Source organism: Athene cunicularia, assembly GCF_003259725.1.
Source record: "Athene cunicularia isolate RWA chromosome 13 unlocalized genomic scaffold, athCun1 chr13_part1, whole genome shotgun sequence".
Taxonomy (NCBI): domain Eukaryota; kingdom Metazoa; phylum Chordata; class Aves; order Strigiformes; family Strigidae; genus Athene; species Athene cunicularia.
Genome location: NW_020799117.1, coordinates 17,958,825 through 17,977,795, shown reverse-complemented (window position 1 = coordinate 17,977,795; position 18,971 = coordinate 17,958,825). Strand labels below are relative to the sequence as shown.

General features: G+C 40.8%; 1 protein-coding gene across 12 annotated transcripts in view; it reads right to left on the bottom strand.

Moving 5' to 3' along the window:
- The window catches only part of KCNIP1 (potassium voltage-gated channel interacting protein 1), a 449,680-nt gene that overhangs the window by 2,705 nt on the left and 428,004 nt on the right, over positions 1 to 18,971 (bottom strand). For all 12 annotated transcript variants that reach the window (XM_026858234.1, XM_026858241.1, XM_026858239.1 and 9 more), the window contains exons 2-6: positions 15,325 to 15,449; positions 6,548 to 6,617; positions 3,828 to 3,898; positions 1,591 to 1,698; positions 515 to 619 (exon numbers count right to left, since the gene is read on the bottom strand). In XM_026858234.1, coding sequence (XP_026714035.1) covers positions 515 to 619; positions 1,591 to 1,698; positions 3,828 to 3,898; positions 6,548 to 6,617; positions 15,325 to 15,449 — 479 coding nt within the window. The remainder of the gene's footprint in view (positions 1 to 514; positions 620 to 1,590; positions 1,699 to 3,827; positions 3,899 to 6,547; positions 6,618 to 15,324; positions 15,450 to 18,971) is intronic.

Genomic DNA, 18,971 nt, shown 5'->3' with positions numbered 1-18,971 from the left:
ATAATATCTTAGTTGATGCAATCTGAATAAACCTAGGGCACTTTACCAGCTTAGATTACAGTCTCAGTGTCATTGGCTAAATTTCCCAACTGCTATGGACTTGTTTAGTATTTGGAGTGCTTTTGAGGTCATCTCCAACTACGCCTTCACTCACATACATAGCAAACTCTGCCCTCATATCATTTATTTATTCATTGCCTCACCAACCAGCACCCATATTCCTGTCTCTCTTTACAGGCAGTTAAGAGAAGCAGCACAGAAGGGCTACAACACAGGCAGAGGCTTTAGACTTGCTGGATGTGGCACATGCCACTTCAAAGGGTCAGGCTAAGAGACAAATGAGATACCTTTGGAGCAGAAAATCAGCAGACGCTGTACTGATAGGCTGAATGGCTGCTAGGGTTTACTTTGGAATATACAGTGGGGCACAGGATTGAATTTAGAGCTAACTTGACTGTAAAGTGTATCAGTGCATAGCTCAAGCATTAAGAAAAACACATCAAAAATTAAGTACCTGGAAGAATACTTCTACATGCTGCCTTGGTGCATCTTCCTTGAGCACTGGATACGTGTACTTTCCCATCATATCATAAATTGCCTTTACGATATCCATCATTTCCTGCAGTAGTGGCATGCCAGCACAAACACAAAGGGGAAATTGATAGAAATTATACCACATTTCTCTCTTTTACTGCTCTTTTCTTCGCTCTTCTTCTCCTATTACAAAACAGCACAGAGAACGCCTACACATGTGCATGAAGACAGATGTATCATATACACGTTCATCTGTAAAATACAAGTGCTTCTTTCTGACTGTGCCATGACTTTGCCACAGCCGTGCTGGAGGCTCCCGCAATGCTCACTGCCCTTGGGGCCAGGGGCACTGTGGGGCACATGTTCTGACATGGCATCTGCTGGGGATGGTGCTGGGCTGCAAGGGGCACGCTCGGTCCTGAGCACTGCGGCACTAACCTTGTCCCAGAGCCTCCCCCAGGGCCAGGGACCTTCATGGCACTCTGTGGGAACCTGGCCCTTCTCCATGCCTGGCACAAACTGCCACACAACTCCATGACTGGCAGCAGTAACTGCAAACCCTGCAGGTACACACAATAGTTTTGAGAAGATACACCAAGATGTATTTGCAAAATATTCAAGGTTACCAGGCTCAAAACCAAGGCTTCCCACAAGGGGAACAGGCAATACCAGATAAGAAGATTTGGGAGTAGTGCTGGGGACTTCTGGTGCTCCAAGTGAGACCACACCACACCTCCCAGTGCAGCCAGAAACCCCTTGTGTTTCAGTCACTATTGCCACCATCACCCTCCTCTTCACAAAGGTTGTGTTGCTCACAGCTGTAACTGGGATTTTGTTCCTGGCTAAAGCAATCCATTAAAGGCACTATAATATAGGAAAATATGTCTACAAAATCATGCAAAATGAGACACTGCACACTTTACTTAGACATAAATAAATGCTCAAGTCCAGTCTGATTTGCATTTTATTAGCTGCATGTAAAATTAACTGTGCTCTGCAACAGAAACCAGTTGGCTTTCTTCAGAAATCAACCACATTTGTCAGGAACAGCCTTACCTCCTTGTTTATATATCCATCCTTATTTATGTCATACAGATTAAACGTCCATCTTAGCTTTTCATGAACAGTTCCTCGCAACAGAATGGACAATGCCATCACAAAATCCTGGTTCGAGGCAGAGAGAGAAGTGTGAATTTTTATAACATCCTTTTCTAAGTCACCTTCTTTATATAATGCCAGTCAAAAGACTCATCATTTTAGGATAGAGCATATGGTTATCAATCTCTTCCGGCTGTCTTTTCCAAAAATGTGTCCTCTCTGACTATCTCAATGGATGTAGCATCTGCTAAGATGATCTGCATACTATCACACTAATAAATGTGTATGAGGTAACCAGGAAAATCAGAAAAGTCCTCAACTGCAGTCAGTGCAAAAGCCAAGTTTATGCTATGGGTTAGGCAGCTCAGCAATGCTGGAAGGGCAGGAAGACCTAATGGGTGCTGCAGCTTTAAACTCTCCTAGACCTCAGGTGAGGGTTGTGAGAACAGCACAGGATTAAGAGTATATCCAGTCCAAGATAGGCAGATTTAGATCCTAAACACAGACAGTGCCTGCTCTGACTCCGCAGACTTGCCAGAAGCAGCACAGCATGCTCCAGACCAGAAGCTGGGACACCTTCCTTGCTACCCATCCAAATTTATCATGCTCTAAACTCCAAATGCTGCATGAATGTAAGCATGGCAAAATACAAGACTGGTTTCTAAGAGCACTGCCAGATGCTCCAGTGGCCATTCCCCTTCTAGAAATAGTCTGCTGCAAGGAATCATTCAGACTGCCACTGCCTGGTTAAACACAGCTGGACTTCAACTGTGGAAGTAGGAGCTGATGTTTTCTTACCTCCAGCCCTAGGGTGCTGGCAAAGAAGGAAAAAATCCAGCAATTTTTCTGTTCCTGCCTTGAGAGAGCTGGAGAGATCCCAGATTCCTCTAACACAATGAGCCTTAGGTTTTGTTCTCTGACCAGATGTGATTCCTACCACTAATTATGCAGTCACAGCATTTTAATTGCATTTTTTGTTTACAGTAAAGTTATCGTTTCCAGTACCTTTGATTTATTGTTTATAGCGCCCCGTGGCTCAGGCACTCTAAGTAGCATTGCTACAGGGATTGTACAGGCAGAGCTTCAAGCTAACAGAGCTATATACAGTTCTGATAACTCGTTTAATGTACTCAGTCCTTCCTATGTTATCTCCATTAGCTCTGCATGGGGCAGTGCATCACTTCTTAGAATACTATGCTCCTTTTTCCCAAGGCTCAGAGGAATCTGAATTTGCTGAATGAGACAAAATGGGAGACAAAATGCTTATGTTTGACAACCACTAAAGAGACAGGTTTGCCAGGAAAGAAAGTTCAGCACTTTTTGATTTTTTTTTTAAATACTTATCTAAGCATTTTTCTGTGTCTCAGTCTGTTTAGGTTTCTGCAAGCCTCTGAGTAGCTGCCATATGCAAAACTCCTGCTGCAGCTGTTGCCACAGAGACACACACATGGAAACTGTAACATCCTCATTTTACATTTGATAAATGAACAAATTTCTTAGTCTTATCAGTAAGTTACCGGAGTTCTTAGTTTTCTGACGGCAAAGGCAAGACTGTCTATGATTTCTAGTTTTATCATCACAGCAAACTGTCTTCGAAACTATGAAGTTCATCCTCCACAAGTCTATGACTTAACATATCCCTTTGCTGCACTCCTCCAGCTATATGTGTGAGCGTGAAGCATGGCTATTTGTAGCCACAGGCCCTTCCATTAAAGCGTGAATTTAGTTCCCACGGGGTACCAAGTACCTGAGATGCTTGTTCAGTATATCAGATAAGCTTTAAAAAAACCATACTGCAGCAACATACAAATATTAACAGTGCAATAATGCAATGCATGATAACTACAGAAAGTATAAGATGTACTGACTTTTCTTTGACATCCAAATTATCCATGCGACTCATCTCTTCATGTAGGACTGTCCTCAACCCCTTCTCTCTGCTACATAATCTCTGCACTTTCTCCCTGTGACACTAACGCAACCCATATGTTTCTTTGGTGAAAGGAAACAGTCAACTTCATCTGCATAAACTACAGTGAATCAAATTTTAAAATATCAACTGATTTGAGACTGAAACCTCTAATCCATTATCCAACTAGTCCTAATCCATAATCCAACTAGTTCACAGAACAGAAAGGATGGAAAATCTTAAAAACACGGAAGTGAGAAAGAGGTATCAAATGCAAAACAATTACCTCAAACTTCACTGAGCCATTCTGTGCAGTGTCAAAGGCGTTAAAGAGATAATGTGCATACATGCTAGCATCTGAAAAACAGAAAGGGCACTGATTGGTACAACAGTTCTTTATACACTAATGGCTCCAAACAAAATTCATGACCTTATTTTCCTTTTGTATAAAACCCAATCTTGTAGCATTGCCAGATATTCTATGAACCAGTAAATGTTAACATCCATGCCCTCCCTTAAAACAGCTTTGAAATGTGAAAGCGTTTATTACAGTAGAAACGATTTAGATTATGTGGCTGTACTTGAAAGAATGAGCAAAAAAACCCAACCATCCAAGAGTGTCTCTGGGGCAAATGGAGTACTAACTCTGGTGGCAAATGCTGCAAAAGCACGTGTGCTTCCTTCCTCTACCTTTCCACTTTGTGTCAGATACAGCAGAGGTCCCCAGGGACTGTCCAACTTCAGAAGGGTCTAGTCCCAGTAACTGGAGCTTGTCCCATGACTGTTAAAAAGGGCAGTCTCATTTGAAGCATATTTTTGTCCTTTTGAATCTTAAACTGCTGGTTTTAGAAAAACTTTTTTATTGAGAAGAATAGTTTCTATGGCCACATGAAGGATGGCTGTTAAGTGGGAAAAACAGTAATGGTACCCAGAAAAATAAAATCACATAGATGTGTGACCTCAAGACCTTCACTGGCCTGTTCTCTGCTCTGGAGGCAATTTGCACTGCTCTCTGTCTTACTAGAGCCCAGTTTTACAAGATGGAAGCAACTGACATTAAATTTCCTTAATTACTTCATTGTTATTCTAGCAGCCATGAGCTTTTTTGTCTCTTCTATGCTTGGCGTCTATCACACTGCATTAGTCAAGCCTGAATCCTCATACTCAATGTATGGGTATTCAGGTGAAGCCTGGTGCCCTGTGCTACGCAGGCAGTCAGGTAGAATGACCCAGCATCTCTTTACTCTGATCTCTATGAAATAATTAAATATTTTCACATTATTCAAATCCAGGAAAGTGTAACAATGTACAGAAAAATCAAATACTTAAGTTACCGTAATTTGTAAGGATAGAATACTTTGGACTGTAGTAAAAAAAAAAATTGACTGCTACATTTTTAAGAGAAGGATTCTGAAATCAAACAGCTCCAGAAGAAAACATAGGAGCCCTATTTAACAAAAACATCACAAGCCTGGGATGACACTGCACAGGGTTTTTATAATTCAGATCTTCTTTACTACCTCTGGGATGTACAAGTTTATCTGTACAGAGAGCCATAAAAGTGAAAAAATCTCTGAGGAATCTGAAATCTCATGATTTATGATGCTAAGGTTATACAAACAGTTTAGAAACCAAGTGAAAGAAAACAGTGTAAAATGCGAGATCACACATGCTGTTAAATTGATTTATTATTAAGTATGGTTGTACTACCATCGTCATTAACCAAGGGAGAAACACATTTCAAGAGAATGGGACAGAAAAATAAAAGGCAAGTCCTTGTCAACCTCAGGAGAGGGGCAAGAAGTTATCTATCCATGAAAAGGTGACATTTCTGTGCCTGTTTGTTTTCCACACATGGGAAGGAAGGACCTCAGGCACACATGAGGTGTGTTACTTCAAGGAGTTAGTGCAGTTACTTGGGGTAACTGGAGTTCCTCGGACTTACTGGAACTTAGGCTGAAAACACAAAACACATCCAGGAATACATTAAGACTATAAATACTTAATTTTCTGCATATTTGTTAAAAAAATTAAATTCACTAGTTGCTTTTTTATAACAGAACAATAGGAAATCAAGTCCATACTTTTATAGGTGTACATCTTTGAGGTCACATGCATCGTAAGACATAAGCATAACATGTTTTATCTTGACATTTAGTTGAAAACCCACTTGTTAATAACCTTAAAGTAAATGCACATGCACACATACACTCTTGCAGAAGCTTCAGTCATCACTGCACAATGAGTGTATTCTGCAGCTACTACAGAGTAGAACACATTTGGAAAGCCTCAAATATTGAATCTTTTACTAAAAAGTCACTTAAACCCATGACTCCTTTCAATTCGGGAAGAGTATCCCCACAGAACATACCAGTTAGAAGAACATATAGGTTCTTGATGTTTTTAAAAGGCAAGAATGTACATTTTTTGAGAGGTTTAATACAATAGTTTCCAATACAATACATTCCAATACAAGACACGATCCTGTCTTAGTCACACAAACACCAAAAATGATCACTTCACGTAGCTAGGAGTTCACATATCAATTAAGAACTGCTTTAAGAATTGTAGGGAGGTTTTGATTAATTTGCAGGCCAAAATAAGGTCTGGGACTCTTCTGCGCTAGATACTACATGCACAGCAGTACAACAGCAGGGAAGCAGAGACACACTGAGGGGAAGTGATTTAGCTTTCTGCCACCCAGAAAGTCAGTACAAAATAAAAGCTCCAATTCCCAGTTTCTATTTTGGACAGGGAATAAAAAACTGTACAACTAGGGGCAGTCTTTAATGTGAGTTTGACTATATTCTTGTGAAATAACTGTTCAAAGGGCCTAACTGAATTTTATTACCTTGATGTTTGCGTTTCTGATTAAGATCCTGCAAAACTTAAGCTCAATTCACATTTCTTGCACAGATTATCTGAAGTAGTTTTGCAGCCAGTTGGCAGTAATGAATGTTAAGGCATGCTTCAATAAACTTGACAGACACAAAACACTCTGCTTACCTCCATGAGGAAAAAACTGTGCATAGATCTGTTTGAATGTTTCTTCATTAACAACCCCACTAGGACACTCCTGTTGGAAAAACAAAAAAGAAAAAAAAAAACAAAAACAGGAAGAACACCCATCTCTGTAAAGGTTCATTTGCAAAACTCTACAAGCCCGAAGAGAGCAATTAAACAAATCACATTCCTGTTCTCACAGTGCTCTAGATGCATGAGCTGTGCAGCTGAGGAAATTAAAATAATTCAGACTGCAATTTCATCTTAAGTGTCTCACAGTCTTGGTTCACCGTTATTAACATTTCTAACAGTGTTTTCAGCAGTGTTTAATCGCTGTTTTATAGGACAAACTAGAAAGGCAGCTCATGCCTTCTGTCATGAAGCTTTCATCTAATAATTACAAATCATGTTAGTGCCAGCTAACACTTCCCTGTCTGATGCCTCCACATATATGAATTCATTAATCCTCAGCAGAAGACTGTAGCCAGATACCTGGCACCAGCTCCATGGAAGCTAACAGTACATACTATGTAAGTCCCAAACGAGCATTAGTATTAGGCTGAAAAAGATTAGATCACTTTTAATCTGTTTATCTGCTCAGTCTTCTGTAAACTTCTGAGAAGCCAGACTCTGCCCACACAAATTTTCTAACCTGGCAACCTGTGAAGTTATTTTATTTTTAAGCTCTGGTACTAGAATGTAAGGCATTTCATTTCACTTTTGACTGCTGAGGGCAAACACTTGGGAAGAGGGTAGCAGATTTTCTGCCCTGAACTTCCTGACCTACTAACTAACTAGCCCGATGGGGCAGCATTCAGGAAGGGAAAAGGGGATCCCTGCCTGGAAGGCTCGCGCTTGCTCTGCTAGAGCCCAGCAAAATCCAAGCCGTTATGGTAGTTTGGGTAGGAGGTGCTCCCTGGGCACACTGCAGAGTCTGGGCAGCGCCCGTGACAAGGGAGACACGGCAGGTGTGAGGAGCTGAGCCCCCAGGTGCTTCACCCGATAAGAGATATCTGAACTGTCCTTCGAGCTTACCCCATAGGATGCAGGACTGCAGGCAATGCAAGAGATGGTGAAAAACAGCACAAGAACTGTCTCTGTTTTGTGAATCCTGTTTCCTTCCTCTCAACTCTTTCTAAAATTTAAATTACATGGACAATTCAAGTAAAATTCAAGAGCAAATTTAGCATGACTGTGGTGCTTTACCGCCCCTCAACAAGCTCAGTGCTGTTATAACTCGTGTTCGTGGATCACAGAGAGCCTCAGGCATTGCTATCTGACAATATGTAGTTTTCAATTACAAAAAATATTTCCCAGTTCATGCCACTCTTCCTCACAGATTGCCTATCAACCAATTTTGAAAACAAAACAGAGCAAAACAATAAAATAACCATGGAACTGACAGTTTTTCACAGAGCACAGAATTATAGACACTGAAGAGTCAGCTTTCTCCCACATTCAGAAATACCAACTGTCAGAGACATCACGGGTCTGGCCCCTGCTGCAGGCACCTGACCCCATTCACAGCAATTTCAATTCCTCAGCCCCAGTTGAGGCAATGTGTCACAGGGAGGGAAGAGGAGCAAGAACACTGCCACTCCTGGTAGGACATGCTGAAGATGGATTATCTGAATAGCTTAACTCAGAATTTCTCATGAAACTGGTACATATATCTTGGTTTGATGCTTATGATTAAACTGAAGGCCAGATTTGGGATCAAGAAAGTTCATCAGTTACTGGCAGTATACTCACTCCATGCTTTCCTCTTTCTATGTCACACTATGATTGCTGGCCCATTTTAATACAGGTCCTTCCAACACGGAGTTTTACAGTTCTATAACCCTTTGCACAAGGAATCACCAGCTTTCAGTTTTTGCAACCTGACTCCTACTACCTTGCCTGACAGCCCCAAATTCCTCTACAGAGAGACTGCAAGCAAACAGTTGATCCTGACACTTTTTCTACCTGCCACTTGTGATTTTGTAGATCTTGCCTTCATTATTTCTTTTCCAGGCTAAAGCATGTCACCCTGAGAAGCACAGAAGGCACTGAGCATCCTTTGACCATCTCTTCTCTGCATTCTTCCATTTCCACCACATTTTTGAGACAGCAGCCCAGGACTGCAAGCCATGTTCAAGATGCCAGTATACCATTTATTTGTCCTGCAGCATAACAACATTCTCCCCATTTCTCTGTTCTTTCCCTAATAAATCCTGATTGAGTTATTGGAGAAATAGGATAGAAACTGTTTTTCAGATCTTTCCATAATGGTAAGGCTAATCCAGTCTATCTGGCTAACCCTGGCTAGTTTTTAGGCAGCATATATTCTCCTCTTGGACTTACCTTCTAAAGTAATGGAAATACATTTAATAGTTAATTCTTCTGCACTAACACATCGAGGAGGGCCATGCCTCTGTGCAGACTGAGATGTTGTGTAGCACAATCAAGCTTGGGGATGAACAGAAGTGAGTTTGAAAGAGCACGGAACTGTACAGCCTTTACATCCAAACACACTATTGCCACATAACACTACCTGGAACATAGGTGCTACGTCACATGATGCTGTTGGGGTGGAGACCCCCCTAATCTCCATACAATTATGTGCTTGCCCTGACTTTGTTAAAGAGAGGGCTTGGCAGTGTGTGTCACGGCCCTAGGTAGGTTTGCAAAGCAGGGCAGATATAAGTACTGCTATAGTTCCTCACTACTGGCAGCTTGGAGCTGCCATAGATGCATATACTCTGTGTGCTACACCCCACTGTGCAGATCCAAGACAAACGCTTATTCTGGTAGTGTTACAGGTTGTGGAATTTGCGATGAGTAAACTTAGGAAGTCTAAGAAAATCCCTTTGAATTGGTGACACAGAAAGTTGGAGGAAGATTCAAGTCTATGACTTATTTAATGATGAGTTCTTTAGATACCTTTTAAGAACCAAAAAGACTTTGACAAGAAATTCTTCCATGAAAAGCCTATAGAGGAAAAAAGGCTTTTTTCCAAGCCTGTGATCTGTCAGCATCACCTGCTGCTGCTGTGCAATTATTAACCATGGAAAAGGACAGGACAAACAAGAGACATCACTTTATCCTGTGCAAGTCAAAGAAGGAGAGCAAGGAGGGGCACTTCAGGTGACATCAGAGGCAGTTCTTTAATCACATACCTGTTCACTATTGAAATTAGGGATTAGATCTGAGTTCCTTCCTTCAATGCAGAAGAAATCCTGCTGTGTTCTACACACTTTTTGGGTAGAAGACCATTAGTGATTTTGGATAGATTTGAGCTAAGGAAAGGATAATTTGTTGCTTGGAAAGCCCTGAAATTATCTTTTACTCTGTGTAATTCATATCCTAACAACTGTCCTTCCCCTGGTTAGGTTTAAGTGTCCCAATAAAAACCCAAACCTGGCACTGTAGTCTTGACCTTGCTGGGGCCTCCGTTTCCCCAGCGTGAGTGTTCAGGGCTTGTTCCACAGCAAGGGGGTGAAAAGACCAACTGGACTATTATAAACCAGTGGCTGCAGGTCCAGACCTTGATTTTTCATTTTCAAAACTAACAAAACTTTCTAATTTTGTACGGCAGAATTCCTGGTTAGATGAGAATCCTCAAAACATTCCAGAGCTCCTAATAAAATAGCCACTGCCAGGTTGCTTTGTTATGAGAAACATGGTTACTTTTTCATCTGTTCATGCCACTTCTAATAAGCTAGAAATCATTAAAAGAAGAGTAATAGAAGGTGATAGATACCATAAAAGTGTTGTCCCAGAAGTCATGTTTCCTAAAACATGTAATTTAAAGTACATTAAATAAATAGTGTAAAATTTATTTATGGTATCTTTTAACCATAGATCTGACCTATTGACAGACATTCTTACACAGAAATTTTCTCCTTAGTCACCGGAGTGCTGCTGCTCCAAGACCCACACTGGACCTTGGCAGAACTTCAGAGTATTTGACCAAGTCATCATTCTGTTTAAAACCAAGCCTAGCAGAGCACCACAGCATCCTTTGCAGCATAGTGCTACTGGCCAAACACATGAAGTGAGGATATTATTTCTTTCTCTCTTGATAAATACAGCTATTATATTCACTAAGAACCATCACTTCACATGCCTAAAGACAGTTTATAAATGTAGGGATTGATCATTATTTTCTCTATACCGACCACAATTGCAGAGTCCCTTGGACCTCTTCAATGCTATATTAATAGCCCATGTTTACTAAGAGCCCCAGCCCACCAGTAGCAACCCTGAGAATGAAGCTGATGTCTGCAAAGGGCAGGCCCCGAGGAGAGGCTGCTGCTGCAGGCACTCCCCTTGCAGAGGCAAGGTCTCCTGCAGCAGTTTTGGCCATTGTGCCTGATTAAATTTTCTGAATTTCCACATGATCCTTATTGCTTCTGATGCTCCATCTGGAAGTCAAATGAAAGTCTGCATCAAGCCTCCAGGAGTGCTGGGGAGAGGCAGTGCTGACATTGGTCAGCCTGTTTAGCTCTCTATAACTGGATTGTTTTCAGACACATATGCTAGTACCAATTCATTTGCACTTAAATGATCACAATTTTGTTTTTATGAGTCAAATAAAGCTCAAGAGGCCTCATTAGTCCTACAGTACTACTTAATTCAGCTGACTCGAAAGAAATCTCTCTCGTGAAAAGGAGCAGGTAAACTCTGTCAGTTTAAATTCCACTGAAGATAACTGAAGGTTTTCTCATTTAAGAAAAAAATTCTTGGTAGTATGAAAAAGCACGGTCCTTCTACATAGCATTTGTAAGGTCTTCCTTCAATGGCAGGGGGCTAGATTTAATTTCTTTAACCTATGAATTCTTTTAAAATGTCTAACAATAGTGAACACTTTTTTGTATTGTTGTCAAGCACAGAAACAACTGTTTATTTTCAAAAAGCTAATCATCAAGCATTGGCATTGACAGCATGAGTCATACATTTGAATCTACCCTCTCAGACTTCTTTTAAAATGCTAACGTAGCTTCTTTTAAAAACTACAAAGGAGCTGAACCCACATTAAAAACAAACTAAACCAAAAGTTGCACTTCGTGTACTTTCTTCTGCTGGAATCAAAAATTAACTTCATTGATTGCTTTCAAAGATGTGCAATGTGGACAAGCAGGGATGAGCAGCAGAACTGAGGTGGGGCTAAACATAACCTGCCCATCAGACTGTTCTCAGCTAACCTGGGCAGCACATGAAAAGGAGTCCTCAGGGGGTCATTAAGTTAGCTGATGACAGCCAGACTCTAATGTATTCTCCTTCAGGATCCACAATCCAGATTTGTGTCTCTAAGCATTCACACATCCCAAATATGTTGTTTCTCTTACTACATTCTCTCAGTCTGGAGATATTTTGGGGATTACAAAAGTATCAGAACATTTCTACGTTGCTCCCACTACTCACTTTAGTCTCCAAAAGCCTGATTTCTTACAGATGATTGCATCTTGTACTGCACTCCATTACAGATTTGTTAAAATATTCACACTAAGGCATGTTAAGAACATCTTCTACAGCCCATCAGTTGAGTTGTCAGTTTTCTGATTTAGTATTAGAAAATTATCCCTTGCAGCTAACAGTCATTTCCCCTAACAGCACAAAACCCCCCAAATTGAGCAAAAAAAGTCCCATAAAAATTCCAACCCTTTTAAATCCATACACTCAATTTCAAAGAATGTAAGTCATTAGAAACATGCTCTAAATGGGAGGTATTGAATTACTGAGCTCAAACCTCTGTCATTGTTGGTCACTTCACTAGTCATCAATTTATCAATTTTAATCTTAAAAATAGTTTCAAATTCTTCTCCCTCCCATTCTATAACTGTTCCCCAAATTTTACTCCTCTGGGAAGTGGAAATTTTCTTTGAATTCCAGCCTATGCCTATTCATAGCCATTTTGTACCCGTGCCAATATTGCCTTTTAGCTCCAACAACTCTCTCTCCTGATAAGATTTATAGATGGGAGGTATCACATTTTGTTTTGTTAAGCTAAACCAAGGCAAGATTTACCAAAGGCTCTGCTGGTTTTTGGTGCCTCTGTTACCTTGCTTTTGCAGAACCACAACCAAAGGAATCAGACCAAACACCTTACGTTAATCTGGCTCCAGTCTGACAGCAGCTAACTCCATGCTGCAAAACAGACTATTCTGCATAATGCAGAATACACCTTGGGGGCTGAGCTAACAGCTAAAAGTGGACTTTTGGTCCTGGCATTAAGAGATTTTGGAGGACAGCACCCTTTCATAGCTGGAAAAAAAAGCTAAAGGCAAAGAGAGGGGGGACATTTTGCCAGGCAGCAAGGACACTGGCCTGGTTAGTGTGCTCTGCTTCTCCAGAGTGGCAAAGGATCTCAATTCAGTGGAAGCCTTCATCAATCTGGTGCAGAAACACCAGACCTGACCAGTGACACACTGGGAAGAGACTGGGAAGACTTGGAGTGGGGAAACTTATTTTGGAGACAAAGAACAGGAATATATGCACTGAGAATTAGGACCCTGGTCAGCTGGGCACTAGCCCAGAGGCTACCCCAGGCTGTGTTGAACTGCCTTTGGTCAAACACCACCCGTGTTCACGAACATGGAACCCTCAGTTCCTGTGCCTGCAGCCGGGCCCAGCGGGGCCCCATTCTCTCTGTGTCCATTACAAGTGCCTGCATGGCTCCGTGATTATCCAGGTGTTGCCTCATGATTAAACAGGACCTGTGCAATCACTGAGAGCAAGCAGTGAGTACAAGCCAGAGCGAGGAAAATGACTGTATTCCCACAGGGATTTTGAATCTCCAGATGGCACTGTAACATCATCCCAAAAAGCAGACGGTTCAGTACAATAGCAAATATGGTAACAGCTGAGTCAGTTTGCCTGCTGTGCATAATTACTCATCCCATTGAAACCATGATTTAGAGGCTACAAATGCTAAAGCTGCCCTTTCGTTTCAATTTAAACCTCAAATATTAAAGCTTCAATGCATACTGTGCGCATAGCAGCTGGGGAAAAACAGACTGCTTTGTGCTAACGAGCCAGCACTGTCAATTAATACCAAGACCTTTAGTGAGATCTTTGGAAAGAGTTTAGGTCATAAGTTAAATGCACTTGTCTATCATTCTTGCCCCGGGATATAATCCCTCTGTACTGCAAAGTGATAGCAAAATGAGGAGGGGCAAGGGGTAAATGTCGTATCTGCTGAGAGAGCGGCAAGGCTGCCTCTCTGGTTTGCACTGCGGCTGCTGGCACAGCCAGCTCCTCCTCTCGGCATGGAGCAGTGCTCTCCCATACAGGGTTGCGACCAAACACAGCAATACATAAGGCATTTGAGAGGTCTTAGCAAAACACAGCAGATAAGAACTAAGTTTAGTCTCCCACAACAGGCAGTCATGTCATATAATACTATGACATTAGTATGTAAACTGTTGTCTCAAAAGCCACGATTTCTCGCTGACTGCCCAAAGCATGAAGAGGTTTCAGAACATCAATCTTCAGCGGTTAGAAAGCTTCACACATCAAACAACCTCCTACCTGCAGCAAAGGCTGTATAAATACAACACATGCATGAAACAGAAAAATACAGCCAGCTGAGCTATGCCTTGGCCTGCTTAGCTGAGCAGTGGAATAAAGGATGAAACCACCAGACTCCTTGGAGAAGTCAAGTATGCATTGGAGTTGTGATTCAAATAATTTTCAAGGATCTGTCAAAAAGAAAGGCCCTTCCCAATGTCCAGCAGGTTTCCCTCAACACTGCCTGTATTTAAGGTAGCTCAACCTTTTTTTTAGCAAGTTTTTACCCAACAGACTCTCTTTCCAAGAAATTTCTGCTACCATGACAGTAGCTGAAATGCTGGAGCTGCCCCTGCAAGACAACTTAAACCCCACACTGTTTATTGAGCTAGCTCAATACTGATCTATTAATCATCTTAAAAACATCAGCTGGCACGAACCACCTGGGTGACTAAATCCAGACCCTCAGGCAACCACGTAATGAGAGTATTCATTCTTCAAGGTCCATAAAACATCTGCTCCATGTAGCCTCAAAATTCCCTATCTGTTTCTATTTATTATGATGAGTCCCTGAGAGGCAGCAGCAGGTGACCTAGAAGCTGATGCTCACGGAGCTGCAGACTCCCTGCTACCAGGGAGAATATATCTGGAATGGCAGTTCACAAAGACGAGCGTGGTGCTGTTCTGTGTACGCAGTCATGCCAACTGGCATGTTTCCTGCTTTCACCTACATCTGTAGCCTCTCATCTCCTCAAGTCTTGATACCCGTTTACTTTTGATTTCCTTTTGGCTCCAGGCACTCCAGCCTTATTCCTTACTTACGCAGGACCTTATAGTCCTAATAACATCCTAGTACAAGAGCAAGATTTCTCCAGCTAGAGAAAGGACAAAAAAACCTATCCTAGACAGCTAATCACAAGTGAACAGTACCACTCCCATTAGAGCATGAGGAACTGACAGCAAGAATTAAATAGTAACCATAAAAATATTTTCAGGTTATCCCGGAGTACTGGCACAGATGAGGAAATTGCAGTGCACTTACTGACATTTGGGGAACAAATTTAATGAGAATATTATGTGCTGAATATTCATCCAAACCCAGTTTCAGGCAGATTATGGTGTCATAAATATTAGATGGAGAGGCAGATTGTGCTCATTTTGCTGTGGTAGGGGAGATCTAGCACAAAACTACTAATGTTTAGCAGGGGAATGATACAAAATGCAGCTGAGCAGTTGAGGCTGGTGGGGACATACATACTAGACTCAGTTCACTGCACTATTGTTCTTACATTTTTAAATCCTCTGTAAAGTACTTGAAGTTCTCTTTTAGTGAAATTGGTTTGTGCTTCAAGCTGTTCCAGTCCTTCAGGTCTATGGCACACTGTAGTCATTTCTAATTCATCTTCAATTTTATCTGAAAGAGAAGACAGGAAAATGTTTATTTTGGTTGTTACTTTTGCTATTAACATGATGGATAGGATAGACTGGATTTCAAGAGCAACAAGAGAAAAAAAGAAACCATCAACAGAACTGATCCCTGTAACTGTTTTCAACTTCTTGAAAGCAAAATAAAAGCCACATGAGTAAAGCAATAGCTCATATTTCTTACTGGGCTGCCAATTAGCTCCCCATTCACAAAGTCGAAACTGGTGGTGAGAACAGAAGGGCAGGCAGCAGACACGGGGCTCCAAAAGGCAACACCAGATATTTCTTATTTAAATATTGAAACAGTGTGGAGGAACAGGCCTTTCAAAAGCACTAGCTTTAAATAAAGCTGTGCAAATACAAGTAAGAGAGCAGACATGCTTAAACATATCAGACAACGACATTATACCAAGGGTAAACAAGTGAGGGAAACTCTTCTGTGTGCTAACCAAAAAGCTTGCTATAGAGACATTAAAGGTCACTTTAATCCCAAGAGAAATTCAAATTATATCCATGGTTGCTGAATCTGGAATGAATCGAGCCTGCATTTGCATGGACTTTTGGGGGAAACAGGTAAAGGTAAAAATTTTTCTGTGCATTTTATTCAAGAGAATTTTCTCCCATGAGGAGCAAAAATGCTCGAGATGTATCGCATTGTGAGAGTATTACCATAATCTCACCTCTTTTCTGGTGCATGTTTTACCTGCCACACCTATTTCCCCAGCAGTGTAGGTAATGCCCTAACATATACAGATGCTTAGTGTATGTCAGTTTGAGATTCTCCAAACGTCGAGGACCAGACGCAAGTTTCAGGTGATATGAAAATCCCAACTACATTCAGAAGTTGCTTGGCCTAAAAGCTAACACTCCCCTTATTATCAGAACTGCACAACTCATGCCCTGAAAAAATGTTTTAGGTTATTTGGCTCAAGTATAATACAGTAATTCTGACTGAAAAACAAGAAACTTGTGGGGAAATGGAGTCACTGAATAGATGAAAGGCATGAATTCATAGCAAACCAGCTCAGTAAAAGAACAGACCAGACTAAAGCTGTATTTATGTAAGTTAATTAATTCTGTACATATTAATATGAACATTATTAAGGGAGGACACACATCAGTGAGTGATAATGGTTAATTAACATTAGCTCATTGTATCAGTATTAAGAAATCAGTTTGAAATACCAGTGAATTTAGCCATCCTCCTAAACCACTGTGTCTGGAGCTTCTCAGTCTGCATTTGTGGGGCTCAAGCAGTGAAAATACATGCATAAATACTGTGCTCAAGGTACCTTGCACTGCAAGGGCAGAAAGGTAAGAGACTATAATAGCATGGGACAGAAGTACAGTATCACAACCGTCTATGATACAAAAAAAATGACTGAACCCTGGCAAGTGGACAGAAGAAGCCTGAAGAAGACACCTTCTCCATACAAAGGGAAAGTGAAGAATCTAGAAATTATAGCTCCTGTTAGGAGATGGAAAGGGATGTCTGCTACAGGAAAAGAACAGATAATGTGAAATAAAGGGGAAGAAAAATACATATCAGAAAATGAAGGAAGCTGTAGGAAGAGAAAAAAGTGGGGAAGAAATTTCTTAAAATGAGGGAAGGAGAATGAGTGGTTGAGAAAAGGAGAGGAAATCCATTTAGAAGGGAGCCAGGTTAGAGACCCCCATCACTAAACCATACGTTGTATAGAAAACACCTTTTTGTTTACCTTTGGTTAACTGTAAGATACCTAAAACCCTTTACAAAATACACATAATCCCAGACTCTTCTGCATTTGCTTGCTGTCCCCCAGTGCAATAACCAGTTTACACATAACCTTGACAGTCATTTTGGTTTTCCATGGAAAGCCATACATTTTGTGCTGTGCAGCATATAAGCAAGTTAGGCTTTGAGAACAGTTAAACTTATGTGGTTTTTCACTGACATTTCCTATTAATAGAGTCACTCTACAGTTCTTTACAACTTCAGTCAAGGTAAAATAAAAGTGTAAAATATTGACCATCTAGCCTTTATATCCTTCAGTGGAGAGGGGAAAAAAGTAAATCTATGCAACCTCGTGTAAGTAGTCAGGTTACTGAGGGAAGTCAGCCTGTTGAACTACTCTCATACTTAGATTAATTTATGCTCCTACAATGGTTTCTACAGAGGCAAGAAAGATCTGGCTGACCAAAGTCACACTCTGCAAAAGCATTTTGATATGACTATTTTTCTGGGTATTTTATTTGCCATACACTTTCCCCACCTCCTTCTTAAGCAACAAGTTTTCCAAAACACTTACGGGATTTTCTGTTAATGTTCTAAAAAATGAATAAAGAAAAAGGTCTCACTCAGAAAATTTGCTGTATAGCTCCATGATAGCTTTAAAAAAATATGCAGAATTACAGCTCAAAACTCAGTTATTTGGCTTATCCAGATGTTCTTTACATAAGCAGACCAAAAATTAGGGTCTTGAAATTATTTTTTTAAAATATTCTTGAATAAAATACTACTTGGTAAATACTGCAATTTAATAATGATATATTGTCTTTTGACAGTAGTGGCCTCACTCAGTGAATCATTATTTCAAAAGAGTGAAATTCATCTTCAGTTTGTCCTGCAAGAATAGTTTTTTCCAACAATCAGTTCATGAGCTTTGGTCCCACAGGGCAGATATTTCTATGTTAAAAATAAGCCAGATTATTGTTGTAGATTTGATTCTATTTCCCATGCTAAGAAATGTGGCTCTTTTCTTTATAACAAACTGCAGAAAGGAAATTATGAAAAATTCATCCCTTTCAAAGGGACACTATTTTTTCTTTCCATTCTCTGTTCCAGAACCAGCATTAATCTCTGTCTCTGAAGAGGATCTGAGGGTTCCCTGTGGGTTAATCCTTTCATCTGCTACCTCTTCTTTTCTCAAGGGAAAGATTTTGAAACTTAGCAAAAAAACATGTGAAGCTTTAGATCTGTCCAAGGGGGCACTCAAAATTACACCAGACCAGCAATTTTCCAGTAAACACACTCTAAAAATGGCAGAAATTGTTCCTTCAGTGGGACATGCCCTGATGCAGCAGAGCAATCCTGGGCATTTCTTGAAATCTCGCTGCAGAAAATAAATACAAGGAAGATTTATTAGGTCATTTTGTCTATTGCTTGCCAACAAAGAGCTATTTTCCATGGTGTTTCATGATAATATCTGTTTTAAAAAGATAAAACTTAGTTTAGCAGTAACTACTTCCCATTAACAGGTCTCACAGATCAAACATTCCCTCCCTAAATCAGGTATATACATTTAAACTCTTCTCGGTTGTTATCCCATATTCAAAGATTTCCCTTCAGCAAGTTCATCCCTCCTCCCTTCCTGGCACAGGTCTGCAGTGGGTGCAGCACAGACCTCAGAGCTGAGCCGGGGGGCACCCAGAGAACTAAGGACACAAACTGCTCTTCTGTGCAAAACCATCCTTTCCAACTCAACAGTCCCCACCCCCCACAAAGATATTTTTGTCATTATTTGTTTCCTTT